At 36.7% G+C, this 17,666-nt stretch overlaps 1 protein-coding gene across 3 annotated transcripts; it reads right to left on the reverse strand.

Annotated features, from left to right (window-relative positions):
* Nucleotides 1-2,231: 2,231 nt before the first annotated feature.
* Nucleotides 2,232-17,613, reverse strand: LOC135470233 (putative autophagy-related protein 11). Of its 3 annotated transcripts, none has more exons than XM_064749049.1 (13): nt 17,573-17,613; nt 17,001-17,099; nt 10,625-10,742; nt 10,310-10,431; nt 8,760-8,808; nt 8,346-8,433; nt 8,059-8,162; nt 7,336-7,607; nt 5,378-6,373; nt 4,712-4,784; nt 3,904-4,039; nt 3,538-3,638; nt 2,234-3,145 (listed from the first exon to the last, which is right to left on the reverse strand). In XM_064749049.1, exons 2-13 carry the CDS (start codon nt 17,048-17,050, stop codon nt 3,014-3,016), a joined length of 2,241 nt encoding a protein of 746 aa, XP_064605119.1. In that variant the 5' UTR covers nt 17,051-17,099; nt 17,573-17,613; the 3' UTR covers nt 2,234-3,013. The 3 variants fall into 3 exon arrangements, with proteins under 3 accessions (XP_064605121.1, XP_064605119.1, XP_064605120.1); XM_064749050.1 differs by having other exon boundaries at nt 17,520-17,578; XM_064749051.1 differs by lacking the exon at nt 17,573-17,613 and having other exon boundaries at nt 2,232-3,145; nt 3,538-3,635; nt 17,001-17,470.
* Between the last annotated feature and the right edge of the window lie 53 nt (nt 17,614-17,666).

Below are 17,666 nucleotides of genomic sequence, written 5' to 3' on the forward strand. Positions count from 1 at the left end.
TTTTGCATTTTTCATCTCTGTTTTTGCCGTGAAAAGAAATAGTTTACTGATATCTGTGTATCTTCTATGTGTTTAACTCCAGTCCCATTTAGGTGAAAGCTTGTCAGAGCTATATTTCCATTATAGAAGTTTGTTAAGAGGGTTTCATGATATCCTACTGGCAAAAAGTTATACTTTGTTACCTATATTTCACCCTTGAAATGCACTGTCACATATAGTAGGTCTATATGTGGTTCAAAACAACATCGGGGGCCTCCGAGGCTCAGTTGGTTAGCGCGCTATCGCAGAGTAATGACTCAGGAGCCTCTCACCAATGCAGTCACTGTGAGTTCAAGTCCAGCTCATGCTGGCTTCCTCTCTGGCCGTACGTGGGAAGGTCTGCCACCAACCTGTTGATGGTCGTGGGTTTCCCCGGGCTCTGCCTGGTTTTCACGCGCCATAATGCTGGCCGCCGTCGTATAAGTGAAATATTCTTGAGTACAGCATAAAACACCAATCAAATAATTAAATAAATAATCAAAACAACAGTGTGACCTGGTGAATGTAAGTTTCCTGTGATTTCCTTGACTCATTAACCTAAAGACTGTCATAAATATGAAAGATTCTTGAACATGGCAACACCAATCAACTATACATATTTCACCTTTATCACAGATTTTGAGAACTGCACTGTTGGCCTTGGTTATGTGCCATCAGTATTTTTGATTTCCCCCCCACCCCCCACAATCATTTCTGATCAATATGTTTCCTGACAACATAATTCTGTTACATGTATAAGTACATGTATGTACATAAAGATCCAAGTTGAGCAATTAACTAAATTTTGGCCTAGTTTAGCACTCTCAGATTTTCCATTTTTTTGGCACGATGACTCCACTACTTGTTTGTGTGTAATTATCCCATATGAAAAAGCGAGGGATATTAATTTGGGTCTGTGCATGTCATGTTTCAATTTCAAATACTGTCAGAAACCCATCTTAATCCATACATAAGTTTTGCACATTTAGCATGAGGATCATTATTGGATTTTTTTTCTCCATGTGATAGGGCTTACAATATGATCATTTCGGGAAACCTAGGATCAATTTCAGGTCAGGTCATGCCAAAATGGTGCTTGTAGTTAGAACAGGGAAACCGGACTGGTTGGCCTGGTGTCAGTATATAACTGGGTGGGGTGTCATGTCTGGGCTTTGGCATGATACATCAGTGGCAACAGCAATTCGGTGTCATGGACACCGTGACACACAAAGACACATTATATGTACACACATCTAATGACATTTCATTGTGATATGACTGAAAAATTGTTAACTATGAGATAAGACCTCAAACATAAATACATACATACATATGATCACAAATTGGCTGGAGTGTCAATTTGATGAGAACTGGTTAACAATCTGGCTATTAGTGAATGACAAACTAAGGCTCCATAATTCCTTCAAATTTTGTGTATGTCTGAATAATTAATTTCCACAAATTGCCCTAAGAGTTGCCATCTCTTATGCAAAAAGTTCGAGGAATTAGGGTATAACTTAAACATGTTTGATATACTTCAAACTCCACTCCAACAACTGCTGTTTTCTGTAAATTACTAAGCTGTGGAGATTAAAGAATTATTAAAATGTGTTGAAAAATTATCCAGGCTTTGACTGCAGCATTATAATTATGGTAAATTATAAGCAACAATCACAAGCAGATGTGATGCTTGCCTGCTTAGGGTTTAAATACATGTATATCCTCATACCTCCAACTACTTCCAGTTTTGTTAGAAGTTCAATTTTGGTTTCTCCATTTTGCTAATTTCATGCGTCTTGTTGTGGCAAGCTATATTTGTAAATACAGTACATGTATTTATAAGCGAAAAGAACTGCAGAAAATTTGGTTTATCCCCTTGTGTTGTTTCACTTATAAGTGCAGTCAGTTTTCAAGTGTATGAGGTGATTGAACCTGACGGACCTTCAGACCAAATCTGAGACCAATCACATAAGATTCAGTTGTGACATCACATGGAAACAGAGAGGTGTGGGTAGACAAAAATTAAAAATATATTTCAAGATTTCATGCCAAGATACTCACAGGCCAAATTTGAGACCAGTCCAAAAAGTCTGAGAGTTTTTCTTGCTTCTAACATGTTCTCACCACAATATGACTGAACTTGATCACAAGAAAACCAATTATTAAACTGATGAACAGAACAATGCTAAGGAAGGTGTCAAGCCAAAGTATGTACAGGCCAAGTTTCCATTTACGCAAGGCATGTGGGGTTGAGAATACAATGATATTCGAAGAGAAGCTGGACAGTATGCAAACAAATAGTACTCAAAAATTTTATGAAACATAACAGAACAATTTATTTTCATCTACAATTCTTCCATAAGAATAACAGCACAAGAACACCAAACTGCTTATTTATTATCAATACAGTTAAATTACCCTACCAGTACTGACTTCTCCATTCTGGATTATATATGTAACTATAACTGTTTACCAATTCATTACACCATACACAACCAACAGATCCGAAATAATATTTGCTTCAATACAGCATATAATGTGTTTCCATTACAATGTTATTTATTTAAAAATGTTGTAAACAAAAATAATTCTATGATATCACAGACATAAATAGATCCAGCCTTATTTTGATGTAGAAACTCTTATGTAAAATTCTCTATTGCTAATTTCCAGTAAAGGCACTTAGATACACTGCGTCATTTTACAATTAGTTAACATGCACTGCCCCAAATCCTTTTTCAAATGCATTATCATTCTTCCATGTCTGAATTAAAACAAAGCACTACTTGAAGTCCATTTAATTTATGCATCTCTAAAAACATTTTAAATTAGAAATGTAAAATTCATGTACATAATTTAAGTACACATCTGAACACAGCGTTTAATACATGTATTAAAATACAGGTACATGTATATGTACATAATTTAGGTACCACCAAAATATTTTTTCTCAAATGTGAAGAAGGGGAAGGGGAGGGGTGTAGAAGTAACATAATTAGCCAAAACTTGGTGTATTAACATACTGCAACTGTTGTTTGATAGCTTGAGTTATCTCTGTTATCTGTGTATCGTAGTTTACTTCACAAAGTTTTCTTTTGTTGGCATTTTTCCGACTCACTTTTCCTTCCTACAAATTAAAACAAATAAAAAAATAAAAAAACATAGAACAAAATATTCATGAGGGTGAATTAAATATGTCGCTTTTAAAGATATCAGTTTAGTCTTCTATGAGATTCTTGGTGCTCAGTTGGAAACCTGTTTCTGTGCTCACAGTTACAGACAAAATATCCATACCATAATATGTTCCAACTAATTTCAGGCATATAATAATGCCCAAGTACTATGAGTACAGGCATTCATAAGATGGCTAAAAGGTGTTTCCTTGCTTTCTGACATGTGTTGCAAGTACACTCTGTGAGACAATGAAATTATATATGCACAGCAATGAGAGACAGCATCAAGCATGTTAGATTTTTATTTTTTTTTATTTCCCAAAAATGTAAAAGCTTCACTCCTTACCAGAACAAGTGCTCTGTCATCAAATGGCTCATTCAAAGTATCACAGAATTTGAAGCAAGGGCTGCTTAGTAGATCATCAAAAGTTCTGTTTGTATCTTCTTCTGGAAGAAAAAACGTACATTTAGCATAAAGGCATAAAAAATGTTAATTTTGATGTATATTTGGTTTAAAAGGAACAGGCAGTTTTCTCCCCAGTCCTTTCCCAAGAGGTTCTCTTACGCCCTAGGTCATAATAACTACTTTGACAACATGTTCAGCCTTAGACCATGAAAGTGAGTCTCTCAATCTAGAAAAAAAAATCATACAATCTTGAAAAGAAAACGAAAAAAAAAAACAAGATGAAATTCAAAGGGATGTTCAGTTTACCCGATTCCATATTAGAGCGGCTCCACTTGGTTCTTGATATTTCAGTGACAAAACTTGGTGTTCTTCTGCACCTAACCTTTCGTTTCATTACCATTTTCATTGTTGCCATTGGTGGGGAGGTTTCCCTCCCTGGCATCTACAACATACAAAAAAAAAATACATACATGTATATACAAAGAAAACAGAATACATAAATTTACACGAGCTCAGCATATATTATATGTGTACGCATGGAAGTAAACATGATCACTGAGGTTATATTCAGCTCCAGCTGGTTTGACTTAAACTTCTGGTCTGTAGGTTTGTCAGGTACTCAGTGTTTCATTTATTTCTTCACCCCAGAATATGACTATTCTTGTCAATGAAATATTCTAAAGGTAACTCACTACATGTAACTTGAAACACTTGGATCATTTTAAAAATTGTCAAGAGAGAGCACTTATTGTGAGAATAAAGTACACAGAGTAAAATATTGGGTTCACCAAAATACTTTTTTTGTCTAGTGAGCATTTAAAATGCCTTCGCCAGGGCGAAATTTGTTCTTTTACTCCTATACGTTACACATAACCATACCACATGTACATGTGTTGATAGATCAAATTGGAGTACAAGTACATGTTAATGACAGTTATTGCGATCCTGCAGCCTAATTATAATCAAGGCTGAATTTAACATATTTATGATGAAGAAGAATGATAAAGATACTTAAAAATAGATACATCAAGATGCGATTTCGCAGTTCTACATTTTTAGTCAGGTAACTTTATTACTTGGATTAGGAATTAGTTAATATTCATATTACAGTTACCTGTCCCACTGTGTTGGTAGAACGGTTTTCTTTCAATCTTGCTACCTTCAGCCACTGTGGTTCATTTTCATCCCTGAATAATAGAAATTGATTAATATCTAATATATAATTTTTACCTAAACAGCAAATACAACTGCAGGATACACCTGAGAAATATCAAATCATTCATGAAACAGACATATAGATAGAAATTCAAGGTGGTCTAAGGTACACATGGCTCCTATAAAAATATCTACTAAAATCTTTGGGGCAGGGAGCAATGAGACAGATTTTACAACATAGATCAAGCAAATGATAATACACAAATCTGTAAGTTTCCAACAGTCCTTTCTCTCTATTGAAAAGCCACTTCTTTTCCTTTCTAAAGCCAAAAGTACATCTGAAGTAATAGATGTACATGTACTTGAATATAGTTGGTATCCTTAAAAACAAAATGATCTATTTCAACAAGGAATAGCTATCATGTAAGGTTACAGCTCTAACTTATACAATTATTAAACCTATCAGTTTCAACTCAATATAATTAACCATTTTTTTTAAAAAAAGTCAAGATAATTAATTCTCAGATGAAGTGTCAACCTACAACTCTCCTTTCATTACCAGTAGTGGACTAATGTCTAACTAAAGAAAAGACACAATAGATTCCATTTACATACTTATCATTACCATGCTTTTGCTTTCCTTTTATTTGGATGATTTTTCCTTTCTTGCTGTTCACCTTCACCCATATCATAACTTCTCTCTAGAGGCCGCTTTTCTTCTTCACACATGGAGTCTTGTTGTCTCTTTGAGGATCTTGTAAGGTAGCGGGATGTTTGTTCAGGAGGTGTAGTTTTTGAAAATTTCTGCAGGTCTCTGGTTTGCTTCGATGGTCTCTGTGGATAAACAGTTCCTTCCTGTTTTTTCTGATTTTCTCTTTCTTGCTCCTTATTTGTAGTTGTCCTCATTACAGTACTATGGTTTGACATATTCTTTGATGAAGACTGTTGTGCCATTGGTGCAACTTTGGCCACAGGGGAAGGCTTAACTGTCCTAGATCTCTGGAAAAGTGTATTTGGATTCCATGGAGAACCTAATAAGTCCTTTTTGGAAGGCTGCACACCTTGCTCTGAGTAGTTATAGGGGGAAATATGAAATTCTGGTGAGCTGACAGTTATTCTTTCAACATCACATCCATACTCACTGTTTTCTTCATCTTCATCTTCACCTACTTGTGTGGGTTTAGGGCTGCACAGTGGGAGAGTCATCCATGTTCTTTTGGAGGTGTTCATAACCTTTGATCTTTGTTGCCTAGCTACATTAAGGGCTCCATTTTCAGACTGGTTTGAAACTACATGTAAGGATTTCACATTTGACACAATCTGCTTTATATTCTTTTCATTCTCAAACATCTGCTTTGTTAGCTCAGACTTTATGAATCGCTGAAGCTCTAGTCTATGCCTATTACATGCCAACTCTATCTCCTGCCTCTGTTGAGATAAGAGCGAATTTGTCTCTCTCGAGGCATTTTTTACATTTTCCTCCAATGGTTGTCGCAAACAGCTCTCTACAGTCTTCGTTTGCTGGCGGTTATATTCTTGAAGTTGTTGTCTATAATAGTTCCCCAACTGGCTCTGTTTCACAGACAACTGATGCTGCACATTTGATAGCTCTGACAACAATCTGCAACACATAATAAACACAATAATGCTTTCTTGTGACAACTTCAAAATAGGTCTGATTCAATGGAGGCCTACAATTGCTGTAAGTCTATTTTCTTTTTATAAAAACTTTAAGATACAACGCAAATAAAGTTAATACCAAAAAAATGTTTAATGAAAAATTATTCAGATGCAGCACCTGCTCCTTGAACTGGTTAGCAAGACAATTTCAGTCTTTCCCTGAACTAATATACAGACCTCTTTCATACCAATCTGATATAAAACTAATGTCAGGCCAAAGTGGGATTACCTAAAGCAAATCTTTGAACTTTTAAAACAGCAGTGCCCTCTACCTACTTAAATAACAAAATAAGCATTTTCAATATCAATGTAAATTATCATGAATAATCATAGCTGGCATTGATATTCAAGCAGGTAAAGGGCAATGCTGTTTTATTAGTTATAAGACATATTTTCCTTTGCAGAAGGCCAAAGAACCTGTCCTGCCAATATTATTTCTTAATTTTGTACAAAACAATAGTACAGATTACAAGCTGTAAGTCTGAAACATAAAAGTCAAAAATTCAATAATCTTTCTTTGGTAATACAGTATTCAAACTTGTTGGTAAGACACCACTGGACCCTTGCCTGCCAAAGATTTAAAAAATTTTGAAGTATGAACCTAGCTGGAACTGTAAAGTCCTTGGTATATGTCCAGACGGCAATCAGGAGAAGTTATATGTTGCTATCATACCTGGGATAGAATATGACATATTGTGTCTCAGATCATACATACAAATAATACATATACATGTAATTTTAACCTTTTACCAACTTATATAATTTACACTATACGTTTTATGAATATAATAAATTATAATATATGTATAAACATACAATATTATATTCAGAAATTCCATGCAAAAATTCCTTTCTTTAAAAACAATACTGAGGAAAGCATATCACGATTAATTGAACTCATACTTGTCCTCTAGGCCCTTCAGGAGATTCTGCTGTTCATTTAACATCTCTTTCTGAAACTCTGCATGGCCCTTTTCTTGATCAGCTTGCCAAGAAATTTGTTTGTCGTAGAGTTTCAGTTGTTCTGAGGTAACACTGAGTAGCTTCTGTAGCTTATCTTCTATAATATCCTGTTGTTGCATGTGACTGTTCTTCACTATCTCCATTATTTTCTCATTGTCCTGTTCCTTATTTTCCTTCAACTGATTTTTAAGTCCATTTATAATGGCATCTTTCTGAAAGGATACACAAGTGCAATAATGCACAATAATTGGGTGTAACTTCATACTTAAAAATTTCACAGACATATGAAGGCTAAGGAGTCCTTAGAGTGCATGTAGTGTGCCTCCTTGTTTCTCTCTGGAAGTTTGAAGATGAAATCTCAATATCAGTAAAAAATAAATCATTACCGTATAACCATTCAAATGCTCCTGACAAAACATATCAGCAGCAAATTGTCTCAAAAACAATGATTGTGTGTGCAACTGTAAACTACCATCCCTAATTTTAACAAGCAATAACAGCTTTAACAGTTGGATAACAGCTTTAATTCTTATCTTAAATCTTTTTTGCAGCATGGGTATAAGTTGATGGCAACACGAATGTCTTGGGGTCATATGGTTAAGAAATTGCTACATGATACATGCATTCATTACTAACATGAGCAGTAAAAAAAATATCACTCACTTTTGATAATTCTATATTCAATTGGTGGAGTTCTTGCTTTACTTTGTCCTGTTCACAAATTGCGGAAATAATTTTTTCAGCATTTCTTTGGACCTCATCTGAAACTGATTAAATAGCCAAAGGTAATCTGTGTGTCAGAAATTACATGGATAAAATGAGACCACATGCATAAGTTCAGTACTTCAGAAAAAATCACACATGCCACTGGAGAATTAAATCAATAACTACATGGGTACGTATGCTTGACAAGTGATAATGTACATCAACACAAGTTCTATAATACTTACGTGCTTGTAAAGAAGTTGCTACATTCTCTTCGTTCTTCCCTTGTTTTGTCTCTAGACTATCCCTGAATGATTCTAAAGCAAATCTGACCTAAGCAAACATAAATCATACAGCTTAATAATGTTTACATTTACATCTGCCATCTAATGTATATTCAATCAAGCCTGAAAATTAATAAATCCATACTTCCATAATGGATGCTTTTCTTATCAGTACTCTTCTTCAGCAACACAGCTAGTGTCAAACAGTCACATCATTATGGTATACTAAGCCACACATTAATACAAGCCACTGGAATAAGAATACCTAGATTACTGAGTTAACATATGCAGCCAGTTCTCTAACCAATAGATGTAAAATATATGAGTAGTAAGAAGACAGAAATGTTTAACTTTATTGCTTAAACTTGTATTTACCGCTGACGAAGATTCACTGACGACAGACATCATATTCTGCATAAATTCTCTGAAGACAAAAAAAAATAAAAAAATAGAGTACTGCCGAGAAGAGCATTTTCAAAGAGCCAATGAAAGTCTCTAGTACTGAATGTATAAATCTTTCACAGAATTTATACTTGCCTTCACAAAAACTGCATGTAACCACTAATAGCCGGATTCCGAGTATAACATACCATTCATTTCACTGACATACATAATATGTTCATGTATCCTCAGGTTGACTTAATAATAAATAAAGGACAAGGAAAATAGGCAACAATTAGATGCGACAAAAAAAAGGGTATAACAGCAAAAGCATGCTTTGAGGTCAATCCAAGGCTTGCACATGTAGATGTAGTACAATAACATGTAAGATACATTTTACTGATATGGCATTCAAATTAAGTAGAACAAGTTCAAATTAAGAATAGCTGCCACATCAGACCCAACAAGACTTTGTGTTGTTTAGCACTCAGACCCCCATTCATTACATGAATGGCCCACATCAAAAGATAGGAAGTTTCAATTAGATGTAAAAAATTTTATGAACAAACCAACGGGACTGATCTAGATTCTGACATATGCAGTTTACTGTGGCTTCCTACCTAGCTGAGAAACCTGGCCCACAAAGCGATCTTAGACGTAAGTCAAAATTGTAATCATTACATTTGGTATGTTCCTTTCTGTCATTCTAGCACAATAACTTACCAAGAGTTTACATTGTGAACCAATATTTTGACCTTGTTACATCAGAAATAACACTTTTAAAGTGATTTTAAGATCACTTCGTGATCCCAGGTACTGAGCTTTCAGGGCCTGGATTCCCCCTAAACCCCCTAAATTGAGTAAAGAGAGTAGTTGAGGTGCCTCAGCCAGCAAACATTAAGAAGTTTTGGGGGGGGGGGGGAATAAAAAACAAAAGAAAACGTTAGATGAGTGATTTTTTCCGGCTTTCTCTTATGATTTTAGTCACCAAAAATGCATCTCCACTGGCTGCTATTTGAAATAAAGCTTCCAAGGCCCATGGACTTGCTTAATTGGCTAGGACAGCAGTTCACCTGTCACAGCCAGAAAAGCTTAACGGCTATGGAAAAAAACCTATGAAAAAAGACTTATAATTTATCTCCTAAAAGTCGCTTAAAATGTATTCCAGGCTACCTGAACATTCACCTACTGTGGTGGGAAATATGTACATGTAGTAGGTCTGCTGTTTCTACACTGTACCAAAAATCATATAAAGTTCTGCTGCCCCTGGATATTTGATTTCTTATGAGCCTTATTCTGGGCTCAAAAATAACGGCTTCTTTTCTTTCTGAAAAGTGGACATACTCCCAGCCATCTAGGATCTCAGAGCTTCTAAAGCCTAAAGGCTGCCACTGGACTAGGGTTGTAAGCCCTCCCTAAGAAAATTACTGACGTTACCTATGTAACCCATATGTGGTCATACATTTAGTTATAACCTGAATATAGAACAAATGAATTCTTAAACAAAGATAAGTTGTGATTTTCACAAATTAGACTGCACCTACCTATCTTCTCTCTCTCTTGCTTTTGACCTCTGTAAATCTTGTTGGCTAGAGGGTAAATTTCCCTCTAGCTTGAAGATAGAGCCCCTGGAAGAGTATTTCTGGAACATCCTTCGTCCAGGTGACTAAAATACAAAGAATATAAATTTACTAAGATCCAAACACTCTACTTTACTTATGAAGTAAATAATCACATCATATCAATGATCACTGACTTTCACTTTAGAATTTTTTTCTAACAATGCTTACAGGGTTTATAGAATTGCTTACATTCCAACTGAATTTGAAAAATATCCCACATGTACATAGATTACATACATAAATATCTGGCTGCGAGAGTGATCCAATGCATGGCTGAGACTGAGAGTCTTGAAATCCTGATTCACCACGTAAATAATCTGAAGTACCCTGACTGGAACTGTCTTGGCTTCCTTGTCTGCAATTAATTGATTGATTTATTGATTGAATCGGATGAATGTTTAACACCTTCGAAGAATATTTAATTACTTATAGGGTGGCAATCAGAACCATGACACAATACTGGAGCACTCTGAGTAAACCACCTGTCTTTGGCAGTAACTCTTTCCCACTTGCATCACAAAAATTTTCACCCACAGAACGAGATCAATGTGTATGCCATTTTTCAGTTATGCAAATGATCTCCAATATGTGATAACCCATGAAAAAGGCCCTGATGAGCACAGCTGACCACTTGTTGCCACCAAGGCCCCAAGAACAGTAAATCAGGGGAATGTCTACACCTCTGATTGAACCAACACATCTAGTGCATCCAAAGTATAACCACCAGCCCAAGACTGAAATTACAAGTCTTACAAATATTATTTATTATAGGTACCTGCCAATGTGGTTATAAATTCAGTCTTCACCCCGAAAATAGATACCTGAAATAGGTATATCTTTATGTATGTATGTATCTTTATCAGACATTTGACAATCATGATCCTCAGTCAAAGAAAGGAAAATAGCAACCATGTCTTCAGGGAAATTATGTTATATTATGGCTTTAATTTGGATAAAATTATCATGGTGACTGAAAACAAAGCCAACTAGTTATCCAAGGCCTTGTACACAAACAAGACACTCTTCTTCCTATGAACACAGTCTTACTGCATACAGACCATTAATGATGTGTCCCATTTGGGAAAAGAAAGTTAGTCTTGAGATCTGATACAGTGTAAATTTTTCAAATCTGAGAAAGCTCTGATGTTATTACAAAATTTTGTTCGGTAAAGGATGGCCCTAAACCCACATCAGAGGGCATTCCATTTAAAAACATGATGCAGTTATCTAACCTTGTCAAAAATGTCAAGGCCGTGAGTACAGCCGTTTGCTTTGAGCATCACCCAGGAATTTCTGTCCCACACAGCCCAGGAAATAACAGATTGCCATCGTGCTTAAGAGAAACCAATAGACGAATATATAAGGGACATAAGCATCTGTAAGCGACTTACGGTCGTGTAAACGTTATTGATAGATGATTTTTGCCTCAAACACCGTGAAACATCGTCGGCTACGGCATCAGGTTTTTAAATGGAGCATGCTCTGACGCTGGTTTGGGGTCATCCATAGCCCAACAAAATTTTGCCAAACCTAATGTGAGAGCAATTTTTAACTAAATTTTCCAGTGATATAAGTAGCATGCTGGGCCCCATTAATTTATTTGTGCACAGTCTTTCTTTTAAATGTTTTATTTATATCTATGTATTTTTGCAGGCATATTGGTGTTGCTGTGCCATGTGGTCTCGCACCACAGCTAGTTTGCAAACTGTTACAGTATATATAAATCGTACAATTTCATAAACAGAATTAAGACCATGCACAAGAATCAACACTTAAAAGACATTGCATGCTAGAATAAATCAAATTTCTCTCATCAACCCATGCACACGCTTTTTACCATCAGGAGAGAAAATCTGAACCACTGGCCCCTGTGTCTTTCACATGGGTAACTGACATTCTGGGCTGGCTCATACACACATGCCTATCATCTGACAAAGCATGCAGAATAGTCTGGAAGAGCAGCAGAGGTTTATCGGTCAGGTCACATACGAAAGGTTTGACACACTGAACCTACAGAAGCATGTTAAAAGGTCAAAATGGTGATTCTTAAGTGTGGCATCTGTGCACAACCCTCCAGGGGTGTAGATGGAAAGTACCCCAAAACAAATTTTATCGGTCACAAACGCGTACCAGGATGAAAGTCATTTTATACATTCCTCAAGACAACCTGATCACTGAAAGTTCATTCTTAAGTTCCCTGCCCATGCATAAAGCCACTTAAGAACCGTCCAATTCACGCTAATTATGGTTTTTATCGGTCATGTTGCTAACAAGGAACTTTTTTTTACCAAAAGATATCCTGAGATGTGCTAATTATAAATGGTAATTCTTAAGTTCCAACTCCATGCTAAAACCATTAAAGAATGGGTCAAAGGTCAATATTTGGGCTAAATTACTTTCAAACAAGGGTATCGCTCACAACTGAGTATGAGGATGAAACTTATTTTATACATTCCTCAAGACAACCTGAAAACTAAAACCCAATTCTTAAATTCCTAGGTCATGCCCTCAGCCACTTAAGGAGAGCCCAATCAACGCTAATTATGGGTTTTATCGGTCATGTTGTGTACAAGAAATTTCCTGTATCAAAAGATACCCTAACATGTGCTACTTATAGAATGGTAATTCTTAAGTTCCAACTCCATGCTAAAAACCATTTAAGAACAGGGCAAAGGTCAATATTTTGGCTAAATTACATGAAAACAAAGGCACTGATCATGATTATGAGGATGAAACTTATTTTATATATTCCTCATGACAACCCGATTATTAATGACCAATTCTTAACTGTTCAGCTTATGTACTAAACCACCAATTAACGCCAATTATGATTTTACTGTTTCATGTCGAATACGTGAATTATTGTTGGACGAAAAATACTATTGAAGTTTCCACATGCACATATACACTTAAGAACACATAAAAAGGTATCTACCAACCAAGGCAGCAGGACTGCCGTTCTAAGTTTGCAGCTGATAGACTAGATTTTTAAATTCATGCATTTACATGTAGCTAACTTCTACTTAGTAATACAACATAATTCGTGCTGTCTGTGCTCTGGAGGAGTGCTGACGTTCGCCAGGCGCTTGACAAACCGTAGGACTTAAAGCAGCAGCCTAAACAGTGGCATCTTAATGGAACATGAGTCAACACTTTAATGCAATGAGCCAGTCACTGAAGAACCACCTAATTAACGCTTTTCTAACATAAGTTGGTAATGTCAGGTACGCAGGTGTACTTGTGCAACAAGACGCATCAGGATATGGTCATTATAAGAAGGTAATTCTTAATGTCTTCAATCCTTTGATCTGATTGGCTTATAATAATGGATCAGAATAAATGAAATGGCTGAAATTATTTTCTGAAAAGGGATAATCACAATAACCCAATTGGGTGTACATGATTAAAAGTCGCTTTTTTTTAAAACAAAATCTGAACAGAAAAAAACAAGAAGACTGCCGTTACTGTTGAATGTCAGATGCACTTGGAATTATTTTTGGACATCATTGCCTGTGTCATTTCTGGGAAATGATAGCTTGATGTTACTCCTCATAGTTTTCATAGTGTTCTACCTTCTACACAGAAACAAGATCGCGTTCCAACCCTAACATGCAAACACAAGCTACACAGTAACATGTCATTCTGAAAAATGTATTAACAACAATCGGAAACAATATGACAATAGTTTAATATGACAAAATATTCTCCTGAAGATTCACTTCACTTATTTCAGAGCTAGGAACAGAAAAATATTTATTATCTGAATGGGACTCAAGCAGAAGATTAGGAAAAACGTCTCGGCCTAGGTTTCCTTCGCTTGACAAGTCTTCTAGGGGGCATGTAATTTGCTGCTTTTTATGCATTTATATGAGGAGTTAAAATAAAACTCTAACTTAGATAAACTTAGAAACTTATTTCACCTGTTATGTGTGACTATTTGCCAGCTATCACTCAGCCGTCACAGCCCTTTTTTTCTCTCTCTGTACCTTTCAATAATATTCCTATTCATCTGATAACCAGACTTCATCTGATGTCTTTCCTCGTCATGCGAATCATGTTGTTTTCAGTCTGGAACCACTGTGTTCGGGAACCATACTTTATTATTGTTGCCAAGAAATTTTTCAGACATGTTATTGTGCAGCTTGTTTTTGCATGTTGGAGTTGGAACTGTTCTTGGCAAAGGTAGTGTAAACCCCCAGGTCAGATCTGCCCAAACCTCCAGGCCAGATCTGCTCTGGGTGTTCACTAGTAAGCTAGTCACATCAGTAACCAAGCCTTACGCTTGTGGGGAAGTGCCCATGGCCTGAGACGGGGTGGAATGTCACATGACCTCCACACCCCAGCCTTGCCATGCGGCCCTTTGTTTTAGCCCCACTCCCTCCAAGACAGCTGAGCAGTCAAGACATATTTTGCCAAGATCACAGCCAGTCTTCATTCATACATTTCACCCAGGTGCTGTACCATCTTGACTGCCAGACGTTACCCTCTAGGCTGCTTCTCCTTGTGAGTCCCTCAGCGGGAACACTGTCCAAACTCAGAAGGAAGGAAGGAAGGAAGGAAGGGAAGAAACATATTTACAGATGCTCCTACTTTTATGCTGATTACCTCTGTCTCACATAATAAATTCTCAGGCTGTGGCACTTGTGAAAACCCACCAGAGCATTTGCGTTCTTCGTCCAGCATATATTTAACACTTGTTCCCCCAAAAGCCAGTCACGTGTCCACCCGACAACGTAAGATAGTCTCGCAGGAGATTCAACCGCAGACAAACAGGTCTTACAGTAGGAAGGTAAAACAAATAAATCCACGAGGATTAGCCTTAAGCTCTCCAGAAAAGACACATGCAATAATGTCCAAAAACAATTCTAATGTAATGTATGTTACATTCAAAAATCATTGCAGACTTCTCATTTCTTAAGTTCAGATCTTTTTTGTTTTTTAAAAAGCGACTTTCATGCACGTACCTGATTGGGTCATTCTGAAATGCTCCATCTTTTCCTTTCCAGAAAATAATTTCAGCCATTTCATTTATTCTGATCCATTCTTAAGCCATTTATAACAAAGGATTGAAGACATTAAGAATTACCATTTTATAGTGACCATATCCTGATGCATCTTGTTGCACAAGTTCACCTGTGTAACAGACATTACCTACTTATGACAGAAAAGCGTTAATTAGGTGGTTCTTCAGTGGTTGGCTCATTATATTAAAGTGTTGACTCGTGTTTCAATCAAGGTCGCACTGTTTAAGCCGCTTTAAGTCCTACAGTTTGTCAGGCACCTGGTGAAGGTCGGCACTCCTCTGGAGCATGAAGAGCACGAAATCGTAATATTAAATACAAGTCAGCTAAATGCATGAATTTAGAAATCTAGTCCTTTAGCTGCAAACTTTAGAATGACAGTCCTGCTTTTTTGGTCGGTAGATAACTTTTGATGTGTTCTTAAGTGTATAGGTACATGTTGGAACTTCATTAGCATTTTAAAATCAGTCCATGTCAAAGTACCTTTTCGTCCAAAAATCAATCTCTTACTCGACATGGGAAAAAATCCCATTCGATGTTAATTATTGTGTATTTCTTTCAGAGAGTTGTCAAAATTCAGCTGTCTGTAGTCATTCTCAGTCATTCTCGCTACCAAAATTGGATATCGCTACACATGGATATGTTTGAAGTTCATATTTTTGCTGGGAAATGGAAGTTAGAACACTATTCCTAATTCATAATGTTAAAGTCCATGTGCTCGGTTCAACTAAAAGAAGCCATTTCCTCGGGTGATGTCACAATTATTTTAAAAAAGTGGCATACTTGGTATTGGGTGGAGTTCATCATGTTTTAAAGGAGGTTGACACCAGCTACCTAAACTGCTGTCAACTTTAGTGTAAACCTTGTTTCTAACACTACCATACTTGCAGTCGTTCACACATTTTAATATAACTTTAATAAATGAATTTTACTTTATTCTATGTAGTATATGATCTCACAGCAACATACTTTTTATAGATGGATATTTGAAAATATCCTAAAAGCAATGAAGTTATTTGCAGAGACAGTGGTGCAGGCTCAGTTATTGGATGGTGTTTGTTCTAACCATTTGCTAGTGCAGCCATCGTAAAACAAAATACTCTTTGTCCATTGTCCAGTATTCACCTTGTTTTTGAATATTTATAAGGTCACCCGCGACAATGAGTTCTTGGTGCCAAAACTAAGCTTATGGAGTTTAACATTATGAATTAGAAAATGTATTCAAACTGCAATTTCTTTATAATAACATGGACGTCCAACATTTCAATGTGTTGAGCTTGGCTTGTCATATGACACCGACTAAAGACCATCCCTAAAGAAACAGACATGAGTACTGGCTTAGTACATAAGCTGAACACTCAGGAAATGGTTTATAGTGATCAGGCTGTCTTGACTCGTGCTCAGTTGTGACCGATACTCTTGTTTTTCACTTATGATTCTGTACGTTCAATGTGTCAAACCTTTCGTACGCGACCTGACCGATAAACCTCTGCTAGCCCTCGAACTAGGACCTGCATCACTACATGTACGCATTAACAACTAGGTCTACATGTACAAACTTTATCAAAATACATGTATAATTTAAATGTCACCTGAGTGGATAGCTGAACAGATCCCTTGTTGAAATCTGGTTGGAAAGCATGCTTATAACTTGTATGCAGCTTTAGATCTTTTCAAGTCCAGTTAATGCGCTGAAAGTGAAATGTAGAAAACTGAGAGCCGGTACAAAATGAAAATCTCACGTAAAGTTCATTTCATTTCATTGGTGTTTTACGCCGTACTCAAGAATATTTCACTCATACGACGGCGGCCAGCATTATGGTGGGTGGAAACCGGGCACAGTCCGGGGGAAACCCACGACCATCCGCAGGTTGCTGCAAAACCTTCCCACGTACGGCTGGAGAGGAAGCCAGCATGAGCTCACAGCGACCGCATTGGTGAGAGATTCCTGGGTCATAACGCTGCGCTAGCGCGCTAACCAACTGAGCCACGGAGGCACCCTCACGTAAAGACAAGATCGAGTGCTGATCACTAAAAAGTTTGGTGTTGAAAGTAAAATCACTTGAAAATGAAGTATATATAAATACACCTCTAAATATACAATGACAAACCAATTTTACGGGGTGTATCTGCATCCTAATGAATGGCGACAATCAAACTTTACCGCTTGCATCGTTGCACTTCCAGACGGAGTTTTGTAGCAGACGACAAGACGTCGTGTTCGGAGCTCTCCGGAAATATTGCAGACTTCTTTTCAT

This window comes from Liolophura sinensis, chromosome 7 (genome assembly GCF_032854445.1).
Source record: "Liolophura sinensis isolate JHLJ2023 chromosome 7, CUHK_Ljap_v2, whole genome shotgun sequence".
Taxonomy (NCBI): domain Eukaryota; kingdom Metazoa; phylum Mollusca; class Polyplacophora; order Chitonida; family Chitonidae; genus Liolophura; species Liolophura sinensis.

Coding starts and splice junctions, on each gene's coding strand:
- LOC135470233 (XM_064749049.1), bottom strand. CDS start 17,050: ATGCTTTCCAACCAGATTTCAACAAGGGATCTGTTCAGCTATCCACTC. Junction 10,743..17,000: donor CTGTTCAGCTATCCACTCAG/GTGACATTTAAA, acceptor AATTAATTGCAG/ACAAGGAAGCCAAGACAGTT. Junction 4,785..5,377: donor AAAAGGAAAGCAAAAGCATG/GTAATGATAAGT, acceptor TCTATTATTCAG/GGATGAAAATGAACCACAGT.